Source organism: Pocillopora verrucosa, chromosome 3, assembly GCF_036669915.1.
Source record: "Pocillopora verrucosa isolate sample1 chromosome 3, ASM3666991v2, whole genome shotgun sequence".
Classification (NCBI taxonomy): domain Eukaryota; kingdom Metazoa; phylum Cnidaria; class Anthozoa; order Scleractinia; family Pocilloporidae; genus Pocillopora; species Pocillopora verrucosa.
The window spans coordinates 31,001,861-31,027,394 of record NC_089314.1 but is presented as its reverse complement, the minus strand read 5'-3'; the positions used below and the strand labels follow the sequence as shown (position 1 = coordinate 31,027,394).

General features: G+C 37.3%; 4 protein-coding genes and 1 pseudogene across 4 annotated transcripts; 1 reads left to right on the top strand and 4 right to left on the bottom strand.

The window, feature by feature from the left end:
- Positions 1-391: 391 nt before the first annotated feature.
- Positions 392-1,869, bottom strand: LOC131774596 (QRFP-like peptide receptor). Its single transcript, XM_059090649.2, has one exon. It carries the CDS (start codon positions 1,640-1,642, stop codon positions 512-514), a length of 1,131 nt encoding a protein of 376 aa, XP_058946632.2. The 5' UTR covers positions 1,643-1,869; the 3' UTR covers positions 392-511.
- Positions 1,870-4,259: 2,390 nt separating this feature from the next.
- On the bottom strand, positions 4,260-5,980 carry LOC131774635 (uncharacterized). The gene has a single exon (XM_059090688.2). The coding sequence runs from the start codon at positions 5,978-5,980 to the stop codon at positions 4,331-4,333; it is 1,650 nt and encodes a 549-aa protein (XP_058946671.2). The 3' UTR covers positions 4,260-4,330.
- Positions 5,981-6,035: 55 nt separating this feature from the next.
- LOC131774636 (uncharacterized protein KIAA1143 homolog) lies at positions 6,036-9,229 on the bottom strand. Its single transcript, XM_059090689.2, has 2 exons — positions 8,979-9,229; positions 6,036-7,252 (listed from the first exon to the last, which is right to left on the bottom strand). The coding sequence occupies exons 1-2, from the start codon at positions 9,226-9,228 to the stop codon at positions 7,041-7,043; spliced, it is 462 nt and encodes a 153-aa protein (XP_058946672.1). The 5' UTR covers position 9,229; the 3' UTR covers positions 6,036-7,040.
- A 5,650-nt stretch (positions 9,230-14,879) lies between these two features.
- On the top strand, positions 14,880-16,570 carry LOC131774545 (alpha-1A adrenergic receptor-like). The gene has a single exon (XM_059090594.2). It carries the CDS (start codon positions 14,995-14,997, stop codon positions 16,192-16,194), a length of 1,200 nt encoding a protein of 399 aa, XP_058946577.1. The 5' UTR covers positions 14,880-14,994; the 3' UTR covers positions 16,195-16,570.
- A 5,285-nt stretch (positions 16,571-21,855) lies between these two features.
- On the bottom strand, positions 21,856-23,340 carry LOC131774574 (protein phosphatase 1 regulatory subunit 3B-like; annotated as a pseudogene).
- Between the last annotated feature and the right edge of the window lie 2,194 nt (positions 23,341-25,534).

Genomic DNA, 25,534 nt, shown 5'->3' with positions numbered 1-25,534 from the left:
AAAAAATTAGCTTTGGCTTCGTCACCGATTACTTGATTCTTTGCTTGTAATTCTCCTGACGCCGATTCAATAAGTCTGTCGGTAAATGTTTCTTGCTGCTTTTTAACCCTTCTATATTTAGATTCGACTTCTCTGTATACGTTTTCAAAAGTACTCAATACCGGTTGAACTTGGTAAAGCACGTCTGGGCTGACAATTTCAATCTCCTACGGCTTTGTAAGGTAATTTGTCGTGAAACTATATGCTGAATGCACAACTTTGTCATTCGGATAAACACCTTTATTTCAGATCAAATCCTAGTAGTTTATAAATGTGAAAGATTTATGCTGAATTCTTGTTTGTAACATATGACGAATGCTTTTAAAACAACTATACTATATAACGTTGGCTATTTTATAAAATGCACTCGATAAACAACGTCAATCAAAAACGTGCTAAAATAAACAAATTAATCCTTAAAGCAGCTGAATGTAACTCTTCGAGTTTAACGCGATTTCACTTTATCTCTGATTCAAGAACGAGAAATCCGATTGAGATCCAATTTGACAGAAACAAGAGCTCGATTACGCTTCTGGCCCCGCGATGATCTTCTCTTCCAGCAAAGTAATCGGACCATTTGGCGCCGGAAGTCTTTCCTAACCACCGAGTATATAGCCGGGTTTACAGACGAGTTGATTATAACACCAACTGAAACCACAAACAGCAAGTCGCTGTAAAATGTTTGTTTGAAAAAAGGGGGCCAAAATACAACGCATAGTCGAAGAATTGTCAGCGGAAGCATGAACACGGCAAACACTCCAACAACTGGTGTTAAAATCATTTTAGCGCGTCTGTTTTGAGCGAGCCGAATAGCATGCCTTCTTGTTTGGCTAAGCTTTCTACCGTGTAAGTTTCCTAATTCATTGTCTTTCTCATGTTGCGAATTGATAGCGTGGATAAACTTGCTGCTTTTATTTAGTTTGTGCGACACTGCGAGGAATGTTCCCGATATTACAATTAGTGGCATAACATAAGATACAAAGACCATGAAAGTAAAGTAAAGTTTGGATAGAGCGAGGCCTGTGCCTAATGAAGGCCACTCTGAACCACACCGAAATCTTCCATTAGAAACCTCTCTGTAGCGAATAACAAAATATAGCGGCAATGAAAAGACCACGAATGACGCCACCCATGTGCTCACTGCAACGATCTGTGCTCTTTTCAATGCTATTGGCAGTTTGACGTTTACTTTGGAAGGCCTGGCAATTTTCTGATATCTTTCTATGGCAGCTGCTGTAATGAACCAAACAGACGAGCCGTGAAATATGTCGGTAAGTGGAAGGAAATACAAGCAGACAAACTCTCCAAATGGCCAATCATTCGGAAGTCTCTCTCGTATCGCGGTAATTGGAAATGCCAAGAGCAAAGTTCCTAAATCCGCTATGGCTAAGTTAATCATGTAGAAATCCATTACTCTCGTTTCCTTCGCCTTGATCTTCGTCAAAATAATTGTCGTTAGGATGTTACCGACAACACCAAAGACACCACAAGTCGCATAAAGCGTGCTCTTAACTATTTCCACACCCTTCGACTCTACTGTTCCACTGATAGTCGTCGAGAAGTTTTCAGTGGACAAGGTTGAAGAAATGCTGAAACCTGTCATAGTAAGATTCTCTCCTTAAAAAATTATCCCCTATATTAGATTTTCTGTGTGAAGTCAGGTTCGCGACGAACGATCTGTTTCGAGGCAAATTTCAGTCCTTTACGAGAACGGCAGTTCGGAAATTGATCGCCGTTTCGCAAATAATTGGAGTTTGGTAGTTAAACTCTTTGTTGCTTTACCAAGTCTGAAAAAATACACGTTAGGACATATCTTTCAACCTTGCTGGATCCGGTGAAACTGCAGCATTTCTGTGTAACCCGTGGTTTCTTAAGGATCTTTTAAAATATGCAATCACAACTCTATTGTTTAAGATGATATTCTAAAAGTAGTGGGTAATGTCACGCGCCTCGTAATTGGTTTCAAACAAAAAGTTACACGAATAAAGTTTGCTTTGTTTCATTTTTTATCAAAATGTGTTGAAAGTTCGATTGGAAAAAACTTTAAAGGCGATGAAACACGATGAAACTTTAATTCAACCTCAGATAGCATGTTGTTTTAAAACGAAAATAAGAATTGTCGATCTTTCATAGTATGACATATGGAAACGCAAGAACATGCACAGGCTGTCATCGAAAAAAGTGGAGGAATAGGAGTGCAACGTTTGTTTTTTATCATCAAAGTTACTTCATCTTTTTTAACGTCCTAGATTCACTGGAGTTTCCACTGCCAAGTTTTGCTGGACAATTTTCTCTTAGAAGTGTCGCGCGAAAAAACCACAATATAGAGAGACTGTAGGGGGGTTTTAGGAAGAAATTCTAGAACAATAAGTTTTCTCCAAGAAGGTCTTTGACGTGCATTCGTGCTACTGATATATATAACATGCTGAGCAAGAGTGAATGTTACTATTATAATAACCTAAGTAAACCATACCATATATTAAAGCGAGGCCACCTGAATGAAACCTAAATTTTGAGCGAGGTCACCTGTTCCTCAGGTTTGTACTGATAAAATCAAGGTCAAAAAACACTGACTGACAGGAGCAATGAAGTAGAAAGCTTTGTAATTAGACCTTGTTAAATTTGAATTCATTACATTTTATAAAACGTTGCGTTGTAGTATGACCTGCAAACCGAATGTAACAATGACACCACATTTGACACGGCTTTTTATTAGAATTTTTTAAAGTTATTCCTGCAAAGAGGGGCTTGTGTTGTCCTCGTTTTACTGATAACAAAATTCAAAGAGATTGGTGATGTAAGTTAAAAAGGGAATCCCTACATTAAAATTTTACAAGGGATCAAGTCAGGTGATGGTACATAGTGTTTACTATTGAAATGAAAGCCAAACAAACATTTCGTTGTGAAAAAGTAATAGAATATGGCGATATTTTGATCCCAACGCAAACGCATAACGCACGAAATAAGAAAATGACCTTAGGGAAAGTTATGGTCATGGTGAGTTGTCATGGAGAGCTAATTTGTTTATCTCCCATGCAGGAAAATAAATGTGGCCTTCCATCGCGCTTTTGCATTAAACGTAAATGACATGATATTTATTTCTCTGTGAAACGTGACATATCTGCGTTGTTTACCAAATACAAGGTTAAGGTGGCTGGACTCCCTCTGATGGACTGAGTATTTTGGTTTTTTTAAGATATGTGGAAAAGTTGAGTTTCATTTTGATTGAAAAAATTTCAACGAGAAAGGATACATCGGGGCATAAATTCCGTATGTCTGAAGTTCAACTCCTCGTGTTCATCCAACACTCATGACAAAACAAATAGCTTTTTGGTTCACAGGATTGACTGATTGAAAGTAAAAAACCCTAAAGAATAGCAAAATAATCTCACGGACCATGTCATGCGATCGTGAAGACGTGTTTTCTGATGCCATATTTTCTGTGAAACCGGTCAGAAATTATTTTCAGGTTCTACCCGGTTTTTTTATATCTTCATGGCTCTGTTCTTTTGTTTTCGATTCCTGAGTATCATGATCACAAATAACATTTCTTTTCAACAAATAGACTCCATGCATGTTGCCGTACATCTGTTCAGTAACAGATCACAGAGGATGCCAGGTGTGGTAAGAACATCCGTGACACACTCGCATGCGATCTATTGCTTAACAGACACCCACCAAAATGGAATCCATTTGTTTTAAATTATAGGGGCAAAAAATGGTCAATGGTTACGTTATCTGTGCGTCTGTCCACCAATAGATCATGAGTAACAACCAATCAAAATGCATGCTTAATTCAGCTCGTTACATGAAAAATAGTGAAAGATTCCACTTAGGTTGAAAGTAAATTAATCGGTTGCTTTTTAGCTGATGAGAAAATCCTTTCCTTATTGTTTACTTGAATTTGTGTATCAATTTTGTGATATGACTTACTTTTCGTGTATTTCACTTCTTCCTTATCTGAAAATATTTTGCACAACTCAGGTTGATGCCTTTTATGAAAAGCAGTTCTAGGTCGATAAATAAACGTTTCATTGAAAAGATACTCGTTCGCTTAAATGCAAAGCACTGAACATCAATTTTCTTGAGGATTTTTTATAATTAGTGTCCGCTCATACGATTAGGTCTGGGAAGATAAAGGCGATCGCAAAAACCAGTGTGAAACTATAATAGCACACAATATAACACTTTTCAATTTCTAAGGTGACCAAGCCGTTTATTTAAACCTTGCATTTAAAATCTCATCAAAAAAAGGCTCTATTATGCTTACACCTCTCGAAACTGCGCAAATTTACGACGATGTTGATGTAAAGTTTCGTGTAAATGGCACTCTACAAGGCTTGACTCTAATTCGATCAAATCTCTCGTGAACCACTGCTATCTGATTGGTGCTGAGAGTTAATGCAATCGGCACCGTGTTGACAATCGCCACGAGAAAATGCCTCTTCCATCTCTTTCGCCAAACAGCCATAACAGCCATATTCTGATAGCGAGTCTCGATCGCCAGAGACATGCTGTTAAAAAACCATTCAATAAATAGAGGAACGGAAGTGAAAATGGCAAAAGACTGCAACAGTTTTGACCACGAGCTGTCCTCGATGTAGACCCATTGATACAGGTATATGACGCCGTTCACAGAAACTATAGCCGCTGACTCAGACAGCATGCTCATGATGGCGATGTCAGCCATGAGTCTTTCGCGTCGGGGAGTACGAAAACTTCCCAATGGAGCAGAGGTTCTTTTGCATAGCACATGACAAATGTGGTCAATTAAAACCATGGCACTACGTTCTATAACTTCTGCAGCTCCGTGAATTATCCCAAGAAGCGCGATTGACCATAAATTGTCCAAATCCGCTTGTAAAATTCGAAAGACAACCGCTGATCCGTAATACAAAGGCGCTGATAGCACGTAAGAGTAACCCGGATGGGTAATGTTCCATAGCCTCTGGGCGCAGATGCGTGCTATTGGTTTCAATAACACCCCAGTCAACGGTGCGAATACAGCAATGAGTAGCTTACCATTTGTATCCTCTTTGATGTATGCTGGATAAATCAGATACTTGAAGATCATACCGATAATAAACGTGAGGCAAAGAGGTACTGTCATTTGGCAGAACAAAGAGATCTGCCTTTTCACTGACTGGGTGCAAAAATGTTTCGCAAGGAGATAAACTTGGACACCGAAGCTTGTGAGAAAATTAATGTTTGTGGGAATATTTTGAACCAAGGAAAGTTTCGAAAACGACATTCCCAAAGCCTGTAGTGTGATACGATAGGTAGCATCGATACAGAAGGGAATGGAGAAAGCTAGAAACAATTTTCTCTTCAGTCCATGTAGTTGATAAAAGCGAAAAAGTAGCAGCACATTTGAAAAGAACCAATTATAGAGAAAGAAATAAGCCATCGCAATCACAATTGTTCGCATCCACTGAACTCGAAGGGGAATTGATGTCCTTTGCGGTTCGAATTCACAAACATTGATAGTTTCATAACAAAGATAAGAGATCAAAATGTACTCCGCACCTGAGATGATAGCAGCCAGCAATGAAATCAAGGCTCCGATAGACAGCGATTGTAAAATTGTACAGCAAACGGAAGGTCTCAAACGCTTCCAAGCTGTGCCACTGTTGTTGTCGACTTTTATCTCGTTCGCTTCTGTTTCGTTCACCTCTGTAGAACATGCATCAATTACCTTTACATCAAGACTGCTCGCAGCTAGATAGCTCGTGCTCGTGATTAAATCTTTTCCACCGTATTCCTGGTAAACAAGCTCATCCACAGGGTGATAATACCATTCTCGACCTGTGCTTTCGAGAGGATTATACCCAAATAACTCGTTGTTGAACTCCGGTTCCTCTGGGTTATAATGATCGGTCACACTTTTCGTGAAACTAAAAAGTACATGTCCAAAAATTTCCAACAAAGTACTGCTGCTCATTTCTCTAAACGAAATAAAATAATCAGCGACTTTTGAGAGAAGAGTGTGCCGACAATGTTATGAAGAAAAAATATATTACGCAAAGTGAAACTGTACACCCTAGGATATAGCGCTAAGGTCGTCACCACTTGTATGAATGAAAATAATAATATAGTCAAAATTGCCATCTTGTTTGTGTCTTGATCAGGCTTTCGAACCTAAGGCTTTAGGTTCGAAATGGTATTTGACGATCGATTTGCCTTATTGGGGCTCTTACTTGACGTAGAAGACACACTTGACATAAATTACAATAATACAGAACAAAAAGAGAACGAGGAAAACAATCAAAACAGTAGGTTTGGCGGGACACTTGAACTTTTGGCTGATTGTATTCAGTAGACCTAAAAAACCTGCGCTCTTATCTTGATACGAGTACTAAAAAAAATTGTAACAAGAGATGCGCAGTCTCTGCTCTTTTTATTTACAGGAAATTTCGAAAGCACCTGAGCAATTATACTAATTAACTATTATTCGCCGTAGGTTTAACCTCTCTGACAGCCTTTTCGTAACACGGAAAGCTGTTGTAAATAGAATAAGAAAGAGTTTTAAGCGCGGTAAGGAAATAGAGAAAGATGTTTTGCGTCTTGTTACGAGCGTGGAGTAAAGAAAAAATTTTTGAGTCCCCATGAGGAATCTTAGAACCTTAGACCTTCAGATTCTGCTCTTCGATGCTCTACCACTGAGTCTTGAGACTCTGTCTAATTCATTTAGCATGGTGATTGTTTTCATTGCATCAAGTACTCTTTCAAGGATTATTCGTATGGTTTTTCTTCTTTTGATTTCCATTTACATTAGCCATAATGTAAATGAGTCCCCATGAGGTATCGAACCTTAGACCTTCAGATTCTGCTCTACGATGCTCTACCACTGAGTATTGAGACTCTGTCTAATTACTCCCGCTACCACCAAAGCTCCAAACGTATCCAACAAATTTGTCGGCTTTTTTCTTCTTGGAAGTTTCATCCTAAAACGAGATGTTCATAATGGTCTTCCACCACAACAACCCTTATTAAGTAACTTTTCAGTCTTCATCCTCTTCCTCATCAAACGATAGAAGCGTCTTGTTTTTCACACTTTTCATAGTACTGTTAGGTTTTGCTTTCTTTCCATTATCTGCTTTGTATTTCGACTGCCTCTCGCTGTCCTTTGATTTCCTCTTTCCTGGCTTTTTAAAAACGATTTTCCCGCCATCTTTACTGTTATCGTCTCCTTCACAAATATTTATTTTCTTTTCTGTTGACATAAAAAATATGAATGAGTTGCTCCTGCAAGAATTACTTTATATCAAGTAATAAGCAGCCAACTTCTACTCAAAATTTACTTATGACAAGGCCTTTCTCACAAAATATATCATTTCCATTCTTTTGCAAAAGAGTGAGTTGTTCTGTTGAGTAAAAAAAATGAAGAAAAAATTTTCTAATAAATTAATTCTTGATTACATGCATCTAAATCAATAGGAAAATTTTGCTAGCAAGAGGGTGTTTTTGAAACATGTTGGCATTATCATCATTTATTTATATTTCAATCATTATTATAATTTCTTCTGAAAGTCAGTTGGGTGGCGGGAAATGAAACAGTAACATAACCCTTTAACTCTCAGAAGTGATTAACAACTTCTCCCTATAATAAGTATACATTATCCAGCAAACAGGTAATAAGAATACTCAAACTTATCAGGTAACAGTTATCTTGATCTAACACCAAATTTTTGTAACTAATTACAAGGAAAAGTGTAGCAACTGGAGGGGAGAGTCAACAATTAGATCTTGGGAAGTGAAACCCAAATCCAGCTGCTAATGAAATCAAACAGCATTCTCAAATCCTCCACATAGTTGCATTACAGCTGCTAATAAAGGCAAATACAACATAAAAAACATAAATCTACCATGCCCATGGGTTATGCCTGTAGAGGTTGAAAATGTTAAAGAGAATTTAAATAATGGATGGTTGACAGGTCAGTTTTCCATAATGAGTGTTTTATATATTAAATTTCTTTGCTTAAACTCCATTCACACCAAATCTTAAACATGTGCTAAAGCTGCTTTTTCAAACATGGTTTAAAATTGTTTTCTTCATAGAAGCTGCTTAACCAATGTTTGTTGACTTCAAATTTAGCACATTGAAAATATATGTTAATGAGTACTTGAAACCTATTGGAAATTCAGTTTTTCACTTTTCTGTTTCTGATTTTCTTTCAGTTAGACCTGGTTTAACTAAATGCATTTAGCTGGTGTGAATGTGGTAATAGAATAGATTATATAGACCTCACTCACTGTGGAGTCTCTGTGGCTCAGTGGTTAGAGCATCAGAGCACAGAATATGAAAATCTGAGGTTTGATTCCTCATAGGGACTCAGAATTTTTTTCTTTGTCCCACACTGAAAAGACAAAAAAAAAACATCTTTCTCTATTTAAGTCCTGTTTATCATTTAGCAAGGTCATTGTTTTCATCAGCATCAAATATTCTTTCAAGTATTATTCGCATGGTTTTTCTTCTTTTGATTTACATTTATATTAGCCATAAAATTCTGATAAAGGAAAAAGACAAGTGTCTATAGATGTTAACTACAAGTAGGCCTCACAGCTAAGTGGTTTTTAAAATCTAACTGGGTAAGTACATCAACAAAATAAACAGAAATATTGCACTGTAATTAGTGTACTGTCAAATAATTGAGTAGAACAACATTGTGAAGTTGATTGGTCAGAAAAAAACCTTCATATCATATTTAAACAAATGATTGAAATTGATAGGTTAAATAATATCACAAAGATAATATCTTAAGGTAATCCACTTTTCTTCCAGCTATCGAGGAGGAGAACCGATCCAATGATAACGCAGATATTAGCGTTTGCATACTGTTTTCTTTGTTTACCTTATCATGCCAATAGCAATTTCTAAATATACCCTTTTATTGTATCATAACATAAATCTCAGTAGCTGATCGTATGCTTGTTAATACCTGTCTTTTCGGCTTCTTCTTCCGCCTTTAAACGCGAGAGGTAAACATTTGCTTCGGCCTGGGTTACATTGGATCCCAAAACTACAGTTGGATTCTCGTCTTCAAGTTCCCTGTCATCTAACTTGGACGAATTAGGCTTTTCGAATTTTGTTTCAACTGTATCTGGTTCTTTATATCCCACTTTCTCCTTGAACTGCGCTATGAAAGAAGGTGTTTTAGGCTTCAAATACGAGACATTTCTGCCCGCCATGTTGAAATCTAACTAGTTACCAGGCTTTTCACATTTAGAACTATTTCCGCTGGACACGAAGATTGTGGTATAAAAAGGTTTATTTCGTATACAATATAAATTTTTTGTCGGTGCTGCCCTTAAGATATCACTTAAGAATTTCCGCCATTCGCCGATTTTTTCTTTTTGATGAGCCAGCTTCTAGCATTTCCAGCGTTCAGACTTTGAGAGTAGGAAAAGAATATATTCCAAGGTTCCCCGATGGATTTCAAGATATATAATCAAATGCCGCTGTGAACAAATGAAAATCATCTTTGTGAACTGCGGATAAGGACTGAATATGAAAGCGGTCTTCGCAGTAATGAACATTACTTAAGCAGTAGTGAAAATAATTTCCCGGCCTTATTTTCTTCACCGCTTACAAGCAGTATTCATTACTGCGAAGATCGCTTTCGTATTCATTTCTTTATCCGCAGTTCACAAAGATGATTTTCATATATTCACAATCATTTATTCATCGGGTTTATTACGAACAAACATAGTGACCAGCTCCTAGTTGGCTTGTTGACAGAGCACTGCACCGGTATCGTAACGCGGAGTCCATGTGGGGTTCAAATCCCGTACAGGCCTAAATTTTTTCCGGCCTCATTTCTACGACTGCTTAAGTAGTGATAATCACTGGGAAGATCGCTCTCATATCCATATGTGATTAAGTCAGAAATTCAGTGAAAAATTGTTTAAGATATCGTACCGCCTACCGTGTTAAATAAACTCTCAAAACAATGAGATATTCTGCATTATATGTCAAATAACCTACCGATTATCAACAAGGGATCGTTTATTGAAAGGTATAATCAGGTTGATCTGCTACTGTATGCTTTATCATATTGAAAATCTTAAAGCTGTCATTTTGTCAAAGTTTATCGCGTTTGTTTATATGGAGCCTTATCAACCTGCAGCTGACAATCATATGAGCAGTGCATGTCACAACAGTTCATTAAGAAACTTCTAGAACTTTATATAACTTCCGTGCTAATTCATCGACAACAGCTTTTTCTTCATTGTAATTACATTTACGCTTTGTTTTGTCTGGAAACGATCATCTTTAGCCCCCACAACTACGCTGTTCATATAAATATGTGGGCTTAAAAGGAGAAAATAAGGATTCCAGAAAGAGAAAAAAATCAATAAAAGGAATTAATATGATATGCAGTTTGATTGTTTAAAGGAGATCAGCTCAATTTAGTCGATAATCAAGTGAACAGTCTCACTTTCTCGCCGATACAAAGCAATGGTTCCAGAGGAAACTTCGAGAAAAAAATTTACTATATTACTAAGAAAAATAATTGCGTAGCTTCCTGTGTTTTATCATTATAATTGCTTCATCAGAGGCGTGCTTTGTTTTGTCTTCATGGCGATTATTTTTAAGATAGCTTCAGAATTTTCATATGGCTGGTCTGTTGATGGACGAGAATGAGAAACTGATATGTACATCAACAAAGAGAGAAATAACTTAATGCAGTGGATGAAGTTTAACATGATGAGTATTTCTCCCTTACATATTTAATCTTAAATTCTAAGCGTTTTTTCAGAAAAACAAATGCCTAATCATTTAATTTCAATTCGTGACGTCTAAAATAAGCAATTTTAGTGACGTTATGAGATGTATTAGTTCACTTTCACGGTTGTGTTAGCGTGAGTACAAAATATAGAGAGAAACTGGATAATAAAACACTTATTCTTTAATTGAATTTGTCAAACCGATAGGACGCTAAACTCCCATATTCTGTATGTGTAAGTTCATTGAAGTTCCTGTATGTACTTATATGCAACCGGCTTTCTACCGGCGTTGATGTACAACTGTGGCAGTCTGTGGAAATTTGAGTCAATGCTTACCGATGAACCTGTTCTGCTATTTTAAAACGACTTTGTTGACTTAAACGACTTTTGATCAAACCATAATTCAAGAGCCACTTCGGAAATGCACATGAAACGGAGCACTAGATTGCAGAACTTTAATTACAACGTTCGAGTTGATATTGATACCAGAGATCTCTGTCCAATTGATATAATCTGAATACGTAGTTTAATATACATTTCTCAAAGTTCACGTCGGGCTGATTGAAAAAAAAAAGCTTTTCTGAAGGAGTTCGCTTAAGTTAATTGAAGATGAATGAACATGTACCCTTCTCTCAAACAGCAGAAAACCGAGATGAGTTGGGAAATAATATTTAAAATAATATATCATGCTCTTTCCTGTTCGAGGAAAAATGGACATTAATGCTCTAATAATCGAGGAAAGTAATGCTGATTTTAATAAAAAAAGGAAGTGAAACTGAACCGAATTACAACCGTTCAATTTCAAAAGCAACAAACGACTATAAAGCGTAATCTTTTATCTTTAATAGCTCTCTGAATGAGTCTTCCTCAATTTCCAAAAACTTCCTGTGTTGAATTCCATAAAAAAAAAATTATAATGCCATTCACAGGAAGTTTTCGTTTTTATCCATATATGTCTCGAGCGAATCAGTAAGCGTGTATTAAAAGCTTTGATACTTAAATGTGTTATGAAACATGTTAGCCAGACTCATTAGCGCCGTTGAAGATTTTTTCCTTCTGTATTTATTTACTGATTGGCCGATGAATGCAGCTTAAGAATAAACACTTAAATCTATTTGAATTTTTTCTAGAAGAACACTGCCATTATCAGCTCTATTCGAGATATAAGTGCGTTCATTAGCTTACATAGTACTCTTGAATAAACTTATTTTGAGGTAAGTACTAGCATGCAGCTGAACCAGCGTAAATTAACTTAGGCGCAAATGTGTGTTACCGCACTTAAAAAAGAAAAAAAACTAGCATGAATAGTCAAAACTTCGAGGTTTTTAAACATTTTTGAAATGTTAAACCAAAACATAAAGAATAGGGCAATTTTTATCACAGCTGGACTTCGTTGCAGATATTAAGATCGCGGTTTTACTTTTTTTTTTGTCTGTCTTTTCCACCTTAATTATGATGTTCGCGAGCGAACATGATAATTAACGCACCGTTTAACCATATTTGCGAAAAGAAATCTTACTCTGTATCCAAACTTGTACCATTATTTTTTAAAAAGTTTCATCTTAAATCTCAATTAAAAAGTGTTTTCTCCTTCGTTTTTTGGCTCGAACTGGCAGCTACTGAACTTTTTTCCTGATCCGTTTTACTGATCCATTACGCATACTGATAAAGCTGCTTGCAACAAAATTTTGCACCCAAATAAGGAGTAAAATTGAACTCTGAAGCATACTTCATATCTGTATGGGTCTATTTTCTAAAACGCGGTATACTTTCGGAAATAAAAAAGCCCGTAGATTTATCATCGTAATTAAGGGCAGACGTGCGTGTAGGTTTTGGGTATTTTAATTGATAACTCCATAGTCTGCATCAATATAATATAATATCTTATCTCTTGAAGACAAAAAAAAACTTTACTTGAAATGCACCTAGACCAAAAGAAAATACGTATTTCAAAAACGTGAAATCGCTTTCTCGAATTTAAACAGCAAAAGCGCTTAATTATGTCTCCATTCATTCCTACTTGAAGAGTGCCGCGTTACCCGCAGCTCAAATTGGTCTTCAATGTTTAATATCGAATATCGTCGACGCCGCAATGATATCCGAATGGAGCTGCATCCTGCTTGTCAAAAAAAAAAAACCACACAACCTGCTAGTGGTGGAAGTCTGAAGCTACACACCAAGTAGTATCATAAACACTTACCTGGTTTATCTTCTCCTTTTGAAATGTTATTGTTTTTAGCAGCGCAGCCAGTTGTAGCTTTCCTGCTGGGCACCGGCACGATCAATGTATTCTTTTGATTATCGTTTGCCTCAACTCAAACCAAGACAGCTGCTTTTTTCCACTTCGAGGAGCAATTACGCGCCTTAAAACCCAAAGGAACATTGTTAAAAACAATCCAAATTATTGATGCGTATGTTGTTTCTACGTCCGACTGAAACACAGTAGCATTGCTGGAGGCATCTTCTCTAAAATAACTGTAGTGCATTTTGGATCTACAAGTCAGCTATAAGCGAGGCAGTAAATATTTATTCCACGAAATACCCACCATGTTATTGGTGATCAAGAATCTGATTCTTAGTATCTTTATTTTCCGCTCCTTTTTTGTTTTGCTTTCGCTGTTATCTGGCGATTTCTAAACCACAATTTTAAAACAAAACTCATTTTAATTGTCGCCGTGGTGCGGACAAAAATTTACCCCAAGTTCCAAACACAGCACCCAGTCTGGTTTAAACAACAATGAATAATTCCTTCGTCTTTTCAATTTCAATCCGCAGACTTGTTTACTCTGGTCCTATTTTGCGCCAGAATTGGAGCAGACAGATGTACTTGCTTGAACTTACACGAAGGCAACAATCCGTGGTGTTAACATCACCCGGCGTAAGGCCGAGAACTTTCCAAAAGTTTCACGACCCTTCATACAAACTTGAGATTTGCTCTTACATACATATGGCATTATCGGTTTCGTTCCGTAAAATAGAAAAAAATCATCATGAGATCTTGATGAAATTCACAAAGTTTATTCAGAAATATGAGTTTACTCGCTCGTCAATATATGCAAACTGGATTTATGCAGGTACAACCCAAACTAAAACCACATCGATTAAAACAAGATGTAATGTCACTTTACAAACAGACACAAATAATACGAAATTTCCACTTGCTTTCCTTCAAGTATTGACAGGCTTTGTTGGCCTTGGTGGCGAGCAAATAACGAGCCGCCGAAGAAACTAAATATTGACCGCTTCCTCTGAGATATATTTGAATAACATATTTCGTAATGAAATGGAATATTTCTACGAAAGCAAACAGTACATATATTAGGATTACTCAACAACTTCCCTCGTCAGTAAAAGAACTTTATTATTTTACATGTCTGCGTCTGAAAGCGGATTGTTTGTAAATTAGTCGAAGATCAAATGAGGCACTTTTGCATTGAAGTACTGAAACAATCCGTAATGAATGTCACAAAATTTTAGTTCATGAACTTGTCAGAAATTCATTGATGCGTTTTGTTTCTCTTGCAATTTTTTATTTTTAACTCTCACTCTTCCATAAACAAAAATTGCAACTTTTGTAAGTTGCATTTCCCTTCCTGTCTTGAAAGACAGCGGGGAGAAATCTTTGTCAAACGTAAATTATTTTTTCCTTCGCCTCATAGGTCCTCACTCAAGCAGGTATAAACAAATATATTTCATTGTCAACGCTAATTCGAAATTGCGATAGGTAACAAGAACTCAGCGAGGTTAGCCAAGCTTTATCTCAAACAGCAAAATCATTACTAACAAAGAAGTACGAAATTGAGAAAGAAATATACTGCAATCTCCATTGAAAGCTCGTTATGTGAAATTGAAGCAAAGGAGGAACACGTTACTCTCACTAATTGAAGACAGTGTTAGCAAGATCTTTATTCATTAAACAAAAAAAATTCATTCATAAAAGCCTCTTTTTTGATCGAGGAGGTTCCACAACCCAAATAAATTTAAATACAAAAATTAAAAAATGGACTAATTAATAGTCACGTCAGAAGAGAGACAAATCGGAGCATAGATGTCACCGCCCTTACTTGTCTTAAGAGCGCTGCCAATGTGCCCTCACCGTCACTTGGCGACAACAATTGATTCGTACACGCGTTTTATCGCCAACGTCTGTTATTGATAGAAGCCTGATAAATACGCGTAGACAAGCGCGCGCAGCGCATTACTCAACAACCATACCCAGTTGTCAACATGAATGGTACAGATGGAACTAAAGCTTCGATTTCTTGTGATAGTAACAGTGCGCCATATACACTGGCCTCTACGATCTCCCAGGCGAGTTTCGTTATTTTTATTCTAATTCTTGATGTTTGCGGAAATTGCTTAGTGATCGGTGCTATTTTACATTATCGGCGGCTTCGCACGGTTACAAACTATTTCATCATCTCTTTGGCTGTGTCAGATGTTCTCATCGCCGCTCTTTCCATGCCGTTTCGCATTCACCACACACTGAACTATATGTGCTGGGATCTAGGTCAGATTCTTTGTGAAGTTTGGGTGTTCGTGGACCTACTGTGTTCCTGCGCGTCCATAACAAACCTAAGCCTTATCTCGATCGACCGATTCTTAGCGCTAAGTTTCCCACTGAGCTACAGGAGTATTATGACGAAAAGTAGAGGATTTGCCGCCATTACCTTCGTCTGGGGTTACTCTGGCCTCATAGCAGCTTTATCTTTCACGGGTTGGTCCCCCGACGCAGAAACGATTTCTTCGAATGAGTGCAAGAAATCGGATCCTTATTATTATTTGTTCGCCATAACTGCTGGTTTTTTCCTGCCTTTAACCATTCTCGTTATCAACTACTCAATGGTTTTCAAGGTCGCCTTCACACAGGCTAAAAAACTGCAGCTGTTAAAATCAGCGAGTGCGATGGAGCCTGGCGAGATATCTGAGGCGGACATTCGAAAGGACGCGCGCCAAAGCATCGTAAATATTGGACGGACGGAGCGTAAACGTCGAAAATCAATCGTACGCGAACTGAAAGCCACTAAGACTCTCGCTATCGTCATCGGAACTTTCATCGTTTGTTGGTTACCCTTCTTCATTATAATGTTTATAGTACAATTTTGCGAGGACTGCTTGCTTAAGATTCCTGAGAAAGGACAACAATTTGTGGCGATCGTTTTCGTTTACGTATTACCTTTGCTGAACTCGGCCGTAAATCCAATTATTTACTCGAGCTTTAACAGCGATTTTAGAAAATCTTTCAAGGATATTTTCCTTCGCATTTGTGTCATCCGAGGACGGGACAGTTACACGCATAGATCGACTTCAGGCGATGAAGATGTGTCTGTAGTGACATTTTTTACCAGCAGATTTGGTAATGAAACAACCCCACAGATTGTTATTCAGGAGGCAAACTCGGCTTCAGAAGAGGGAGATTCAGTGTAATTAGGATTCGGAAATCTTAAAAGAGAAGTGATACAACATTCAATAAGAAAATTGCATGGAACCCTAAATAAGCTTCTATCATTTAACATCGAGACGCTAATAAATTGTTTTCTGCATGATTTTTCTTTGTTTATGTGGTACACGCGCCAAAAGAATGAAGTTTGCTTTTTCCTTGTCGCTCTCGCAGCGACAAAGCACTATTGTAATGAATTGAGGAAATGCTGCTTTGGTGACACGTCCAAGTGTCATTATAACGAAAGAACTCTCAAGTAAATTGAAATGTTAGCGAATTTAGCTTTGTACCTCTCCTAAGCATTTTTGCTTTTCAAATTCAACGGGTAGGAAACATTTTTTTAATGAAAACGATTTTCAGGAATGTGTACATTTATTTATTTATTTAGATAATCTAAATGTAAGGAATAGGTATTGCTAAAAGAAGCGTTTGCTTAGCGGCGAAACGATAACGAATTCAGTGAAAACAGCGTTATGCTAAGTTCCCTCCGCAAAATTTGCCCTTCGGTGTGCGAATGGTTCTACTAGGAATAAAGAATTGCCACGATAAAGTTTTAAGCAAAATAAAGACGCAGGTTATTTTTTTCGAACCCGCTTAGCATAAATAATAAATAAGGAGGAAAAAAATTACCAGAGCAGAAAAAAAATGAGCATCGCCGCGGTGCGAGTTATGAAAATATTGTAGTTTACATTTATTTTGAACCACCTGTTACTGTGTGAATGAGCGTGCGTGTGAACACAAATTTGACACAGCGGCAGCGAAAACCTCGCGGAAATGTTTGTTCTGTTGTCATGAATTTTCCACATATCGCTGAGTATCGGTGGAAAATTTTTGTGGAAGAAAAAAGCATGGCACTTAGAGCCACGCTTTTTCTCCTTTTAAAGATGAGTGCAGCATTTCGAGGAAGATGTTCCGCTCAAGATCATTAGCGAATTTTGTAATTTTTTGACACCGTGAAAGCTGAAGTAAACAGCCATAAAACTCTAAATTGATCGTTCTTTTTCTCGTTCAATAATCAAGGTGAATTTTTTTGGACCGAGCTAATACTGAAATGCTTTTAAGTTTATTTCTGCTAGAGGTATAAAACGATCGAATCGGGTTGTGGAATTGTATTCAGCTTCAAAAATAGAAACGAGAAATGGTGTAAGCGGAGTTTTTATAACTTAATTTAGAGCGATTTCGTGCGAAATCTGAGTCCACCCCAGCCCCTTGTATACCCAAATTTACGTTTTTGTCGTGTCAGCTTTCGATAGCGGCATCAGAACTCGCAATGCAATCGAATTTAATTATCGTTATTATTGATATTCGGGGAAAACATGCGAAGTTTCTAGAAAAGTATTGGAGTTAAAATTGCTTCGAGTTGGTTTTGCAGCTGCGGAAAATTTAAATGAATTATATACGAACTGAAATTGATATCTGCTCCCTTCGCCTGTACGACTCTTTCTTCCAAATTTGACCTAAAATTTGATATCCGCTCTCTCAGAGTATTTTTTCAGAAAAAAAAATTTGGCTTCCTTAACTTTTTTTCTTGTCATAAATATCGCGCGCGCTTTTAACGATCAAAATTCTCATGAAACAATTGAGGGATTTGGGCACCTACCAATCCAGGGGGTTTGTTATTTCTAATGACAGAGCGGCCTTCACTTATTGTCAGTGTAACATGCAAATAAAATGCAATAAGTATATTCGCTTTTATTTCACGTCGTCGTGGAGTTTGGGAACGGAAGTTAAAAGCGCCAACCAGTGATTGGTTTCAATGCAGGTAGCTGTCTCAATAAAAGCCTTCTCTTCTCCTTGTAGGCGTACAGGAAATTGCTAAATGTACTCCCCTTTCTTGTAATTCTTAGCCGTTTCAAAGTAAAAGATAAGTTTTTACGCTGATTAACAAAGAGATAAATAAGCGAGCTTCGCCTTTCCGCTGGAATTATAAAAATTCAATGTAATAAAGAATTGTATAATCGAGGCATCTGGCAGTATTGATATTGTATGCCGCAAATACAAATTGTGTACGATAGGCTTCATTCATCAGCGCATATCGATCTGTTTGGAGATTATATAAAATGAATGTTATCTCTTAAAAATATATTCCCCCAAAAAAACGTTTGGACTTGAATATCAACATTTTCGTCATGATCCAGTAGAGGAAAATTCGCGTAAAAGAAAAGATTATGTCCATCTAATTTACTGACAAAACTACATGTTATCATTGTTCAATGTATCATTGAAAGCTGTTTTTTCATTTATAAAACGAGAAAAGGGCGAATGTATCCCTTAAGATGTGGCCTGAGCGGCAATCGAAGGGAACCTCTAGTTGAAGATGCAAAACAGTCTATTGTTTTCGTTTGCGTCAACATACGTATGCTTGCTTAAGTTCCTCAGAAGCTCTCCTTTGTTGGGTGAAACAGCTGGCTCAGAAAATGACGCTGTCTTTCTATTTACGCATTAGGTAAACAGGTTAAGTAAATATAATTTGTACTTACGAAATAGCCGCATGCAAAAATTCCAATTTAATTTCCACGCAGAAAATTCGTGACTATTTTGTATCAGCAGAAGTTCGCTGAACTAAAAGATTAATGCTAAAATGTAGTTTTCTGCCGATGTTGCCAGAGTCAACTATCCTCAATTTCGAACATTTCAACAGAAAGCAGAAATATAGCTTTTACTAGTCCTGTGCTTCTGTTCTTATTTCAGTTTAGATCGAAATTTACAAGTTCGGTAGAGTTTTTAAATTTTCTGTTTTTTTCTTCGGTTAAACTTGAGGGTCGGGATATGGCTTGAACAAAACGTTAGATTTTCTCCCAGCCCAGAGAGCTTCTTCCGGCTTTACAGTTTGTCACTACGACCTTAAAGAACTAAATTCGTTTACTTTAACAATTTAGCGAATTTTTCTGGTGAGAGTTTGTTTCACAGCTTTCATGTGATGAGGCCAACACAACAACGGCTGTTCACACTAGTTTGTGTTTTTTTCAACCTGCTTGTTATATACGCCTCAAACTTTTTGATAAATGACGTGGAAGTTGAAAGATATGAGCAATATTCTCCCTATTACCAAATGCGGCAGTTCTTAAAGCTAGAGGGTGGCATCGAATCTCGGTCTCTCTATTTAAAATATACTTGAATAGGAAGCTTAGTTTTCAAAGCAAACCTCTATATAGCAAGCTAGAGGGAAACCCCTTACACTTTACAAGCCCGATAATCAGAGGCTACGCGCTATTGGTATATTTTAAAATTCTTTCCTTCATTTATTCAAGAAAGCACAAGTTGCTTTCTCTTATCGAATCCACAATATTTTCGTTAGGAAAATCTCTTAGCTTATCTTTGACAGAAAACTTTAGAGTAGGTCGGCCTAATGGACTTCATTGAGTCATTAAAATGCCGAATCTTTCACTTTTATTTTCCACAAAATCCACTTGGGTTTATTCAGATGGTGATTTTTGCAGGGCAAAATTCAACAAAAAGAGATTTTGCATTTAAAATTGTTTATTTAACTTGACATACGAAAGTTTACGTGGACGTAAACGCTCATCAAACGGTATGAATTTCATACGAAGGTTTATCTGTTCAACGACAGCACACTATTATATTGGAAGTTTATCGATCCATGCATCTGTACATCATAAAGTATATTGAACTGGAGAAAAGCTCTTTAAATTAAACTTGCATGCGACATAAATCAAGGCCTAATTCTTTAATAAGGCGTGAATAAATTTCTTAAATTTTTTGTGTTAACAATGCTCTGATTAAGCTTTTAAGACATAAGTTATCGCAAAAGTAGAACCCTTTGAGAAGGCTTTCCTTTTAAATGAGGCATTTGTTCGCAATTTTCGAGAGCCATTATGAGTTAACTCATACGACGCGTTTTGACAAGTGCAGGACATTAAAGGTTTTGTCTATGATTTGAAATGTTGACGAAACCCCTGATCAAAACCTGAAATATTAAACATTTCAAAATTTAGGAGCAAAATTTTTAACAGATGGTGAAACTGTTCCCAAAAGAAAAATCAGCAATTGAAGCACAAAATTTTCATAGTTGTTTCAGCTGATGTCCGTAAAGTAAGACATCTCTGCGTTTGATTATCCATGTTGACAAATATAATAACTTCTTTTACCAGGAGAAAATGGACTGCTTTTTTCCGTAAGAGTTTTATTCCAAATATCACTGAAAGACAGCGAAAATTTGTTAGTGCAAAATTGCCCAAATCAGCTAACAATCAGTTAAAATGTTTTTGATTCAGTTCTCAGCACGTTAGCATCAGTAAGCACAATGAACTAGCTGTACATAAGATATATCTCAACTTCTAATAATTTTACTGATGCTAAAAATTCGACTGTAAAACAATGAAATCGCTTTCGCCCAGCAATTTCCTTTTAAACTTAAACATCTCAAACATTAATTGCTTTTCTGAGAATGTATTGGTTTTAAAACCAATCAAGCAAAATCTGTTTTAAGATCAGAGGAGCGGCTTAAAAAAAGGAAATTTTAACACTTAACATTTGTAATTTTAACCTTTTTTTTTTCCAATGAAGTCATAAAAGGCGTAAAATGCTCTTTGTACATAAAAAGCGCGGTAAATTTTTTAGTTGCATCAGATAAGATCCATGGCCATTAGCTGGCGGACTAAAGATGTAAAGTCTACCTTGAAATTACTTTACAACCGATTTCGGAAGCGAGTCATTGCGTCTTCAAACGAGCCCATTAGTTCACCGTATCGTTTCTTTCAAAGGGAATTTGAAAACCTTTTTTTCATTAGTAGTTTTTTTTTCAATATTCAGGATCAATTGTTCTGCTTAATAGCTCAATTTACATAGTCATTACCTTTGGTTGTCACCCTCGTCTGCGAGGCCATTTATGAAACAGCGACTAGTTCACTTTACTTAGAAATTACCAATTTTCAGTTAAGAAGGAATTTACTGTCACAAGCACTCAAAAGAGACGGCCTTTAAATCTTTAAGTTGGGAAAACACACTTCAGTTCCATCATTGTCGTGAGAATATTTCTGATTTTTAATTGTCTTTTGTTGTTTGAAATTCAGCTGACGCTAATTGTCCCTTCACCAAACAATAGATTTCATACTCTGGTTTGAAACTAAGAAAGCACACTCTAAGACTGCCTCTTTCTAATTAAAAAAAAAAACCTTTTTTCCCCGTCCCCATATCCCGTCCCACCTTTCCCCGTTCTTCGTTTTAGTAATTTCCTCTGTATAGTTGAATGTGCTTAGATGTTAGGATACAAAAGGAGAGCCATAAGTTGGAACTTTTTCTGCGACAGTTAAAATGTTTTGACATTTATTGAGTAAAGAAAATCGGGGAATGGGAAGGTTTAGAAGAGTTCTTGTACAGGATATAAGGTATACTAAGCACAAAAAAGATTCAACCCCCTTCGAAATAGGATGGTACGTTCCTAACTAATGCATCTATCATTAGTTGGCTCCAGGATGGAGGGAACGGGGAGGGGGGACGGGCGACCTTAGCGGAATTTTACATTTCCCGATTTTAAAAGTTAATTTCCCCACCCTTACATGGTGACTTTAGGTGACTTCCAAGTTTCACGCGGTCATCCAAGATGGCGGCAAGTCAGATTCCCGACCCTATGGCAGAGCGTGAAAGTCGTCGAAATCCCTATCATTTTCATTTTCCACAGACCCTTCCCTCCCACGGTAAATCATTCTTTTAATACCGGGATATTTTGTGTTAGGAATGATTTTAGAATGAGTTTTATAAGCAAGGCAGGATACGCACTTACACTGTTTTGCAATACTCTGAAATTGGCTAATAAGAGAGAACAGTAAAACCAGTGACACTTCGACGATTTTCCTTTTCGACCCTATTAGCGTAGCGATTAGGTCGGCTTACAGGCTTTGGTCCATAAAGCAGACTGGATGATCACAATATTCAGTGGCTTCAAGACCGTATCTCATTTTTAAAATTTTGTAAAATTGAGCAAACTAAGCCTCAGACCTTGTGCAGATATAACCAAAATTGTGATATTTGTCGCATACAAACCCCCTAGACGCTGTCACGCCATCGAATACAGCACGTCACGCGATGTGAACAATTGTCGAATTATATCACTTCTTGTATATTTCTGTCATTTTTTTTGTTCCTTTCTTTCTTTTTACTGTTTTCTTTCTTTCAGATATAGTTTCCCAATACATTGAAGGTATGAATTCATCAAAACGAAAACCCACACGAATACATCGACACATGCAAATGACTGTGCACTTCTACACTGTCACGCTATTCAGGCGACATGAGGAAATATCGAAATGCGCGTTTTTCTTCTTCTTTTTTTCCTATTAATAAACACATGGTATTAGAATTCAGAAGGTAACCTTTTAACCCTGCTCTTGATTTCATGTAAGGTCACCATGTCCTCATTTGAACCCAAGCCGTATAGAGTAATTTCTCTTATAATTATTGTCCCAGTACTCCTGTCCGCTAACACGGTAGCAAACAGCGAACTCCACTGTGCTTGCATCTTGCCAGTCTGAGGGCAGAGATACGCCAAAAAAGAATGTATCGGTAGTTACGTCTTTTGAGGTCGACAAATAGTAGGCGCTCTGTTCTCTGAAGGTTTTCCATCCGTCCATCGTGTAACGTATAAAAACCTCTTTCGCGTAAGCGACGTTCAACACACGTACAAATCCTCGGATAACATTTTTGTCACAGACTACATTTTCTAGACAAACATGCTCTCGCTTCACTCTTCTTTGGAAGTCCTCAGTGTTCACTGGTTGGTCAAACAAGCATTTCAGTTGGCTTCGTCGATAATTACGGTCACTTTTAGCTTGAGATCTGTGCTTTTCAGATATTCTGTCAGGAAACCAGTTTTCAGGATAAACTTTCGACCACAGACAACCAGTGAGAATCCTAATATATCGGCGAATGTTACTCGTTTCTTGTTCACCATGAAGAAGCCAAAGAAATTTTCAATTAACGCCTCTAGAGTAAAGATGTCGTTAAGCTCAAGCCAAGAACGCTTTGATCGTAAAGAGCTGCCATGCATTTTTATGCGCAGAGAATTAACAGATCACGTGAGCACAAAGATCGACGCACGTGAACTAAAGCATCTGAATGGTGACACATTGGGAAACTGGACCAATTTTCAGCGTGAAACAAGATTTTTTTAAACATCCAACCACAACAAAGATTAAAATGACACAACAGAGAAATTTCTAAGGGAAAGTTGATGTATGCCACGCTTTCATCACGGATCACGTGAGACTAAGTCGTGTGGCGCCTGCATGTGCACAAACCTCTGCATAAATTATGTAATGTATCTAGCATAAATTATATAACTTACTAGCTTGTCAGCCTTGACATCGAAAAAAACCTGGAATGGATGTCGCTGAAACCGTTCTATGCCCTTTCAAAATGAGACATTGGGACATACCTTATTTCTTAAAGCTGAACAGAGTAAAATACTATTATTTTAGGATTGTCGTAAACAGAGGCTTAGAGTTTTCCCGGCGATATGACATAACGACTGTAGCTGTTCAAAGGTCGCCTTACACCAAAACAATCCGTCAGATTTGAATATCTCTTAAAGCGTCCATGACACGAAATTATTTTTTGCGTAAATATTTAGCTTATTATATTATTCAAACCAATTCCAATTGGAGAAAATTTTCAAAAAATCTAAAATTCGGTTTTTTTCGGGCCCTAAAAGTGCTCGTCTTAAAAGTGTCCCGTGGACTGGTAACGGATTGGCGGATGATGACGCAGAAAACTGTGAAAACTCTCAGTTGACACCTAAAAATATCTCATATCTCTTGTAATTTTTATCTGTCAGCGTTGAAATACTCTTGAAATTATGTCCGATAACGATGTATCACCTACCTTCACCAAGCTCTGCCGAGAATTGTGATGCATCGTACTCTAGTAGTAAAGAAGAAATGTCCGTTGCGAGTACGGTTCAGCCCTAAGAAGGAGAACCGCGTGCATCAAACGAAGATTTCGACGAAGACTGACAAAGACGGTTTCTTGCCTGCGGTGTTTATGTCAAGATTAGAACAAAAATTCCCGTTACTGAATGTTTAGTTTGCAGCATTTTTATGTTAAGAATGGGTAACTGTGTTTCTTTTCTGTTGCCATAACATTTTAGTTACTTGAGAACTAACTGAGAAGCAACTAAAAATAGTTCATTCTTAGGATCATTTGAGCCTTGAAGGTGACCAGGGAGGTTACAGAAGAAAATTTCAGCTGGGTCAACGAGCTGAGCTTTTTTCCTTGATTACGATCCTAAAGGGTCCTTTTCCTACTCTGAAGGGGGTGAAAAAGGCACGATCTTTGTAGTTTCATCGCAGTAACAGGCCTAAGGTGTTTCTGTGTTTGTTTTGGGAAAATCATGGTCAGATCACTGAGCCAAGAGCGACGAATCGAAAAGAGAGCACACATTCTCTGTTATGATCGAACTGTTTTATAGCTGATTTCAGGATACAGTTCATTACAGGCACGTGTAAGGTTGTACCTTTGACCCCTTTTCACCTTACCAGGGAAAGGCGGGGAGAGGCTAAAAAGCACTCCCCCACCACTACCCCTCTCCTTAATTTTGACCGTCGCCCACCCCCCTTGGTAAAATTTCTTTCTCTCCCTAGCCTTCGCTGCCATAAGAATCATACATAGCGTACATGGTTTTTGCTTAAAAAAATTGTGAGTGCTCGCTCGTTAAAATTACGCCTGCACTGCAGATTAGTTGATGAGTGCAGAGAGTTATTTTCATATTGAATAGAGATTGCATCAGACTCATCTCCGCTACAAGATAGAAGTCGTTTCTACATTTGAATCACGGCTTCACACAGCTATAGAAACTAACTAATGGGTAATGACGACAGAGTTGTGGACCCGTCCAGAGGAAAAAAAAACCTTGATATAAAGGTGTCAGAGCGTAAAAAGAACTCATGCGATGGGTTTGTGCGCACAGCAATTGACACGCATTTTTTCTTTGCACATGCACTTTTTCTAGTCTTCCTCAAAAGAGCACAATTCACTCACACCAAGGGTATTTCTAGTTCAGATTTTAGGACTATCACCAATTTCGAATGCTGTTGATCTGAAATAAATATGCGAGCCCTATTGTTTTAAAGTTTAGAACTAAAGTGGGAAAAGGTATCACTAAAAACATTATCATTACTACATGAACAATAAACTTATATATAACTATAATTCCAATGTGAGCAAACGAGCCAATGTGCTCCCAAGTCATAGATTAGTGTAAAAGTGGTGGCACGAAACAAAAAAGCAAACACTTTTAAGTGTGCCTCCCGTTTCTTTAAATTTACTTTCCATATTGATCTTTCTGCTCTTGAAAGCGAAGTCACTAGATGA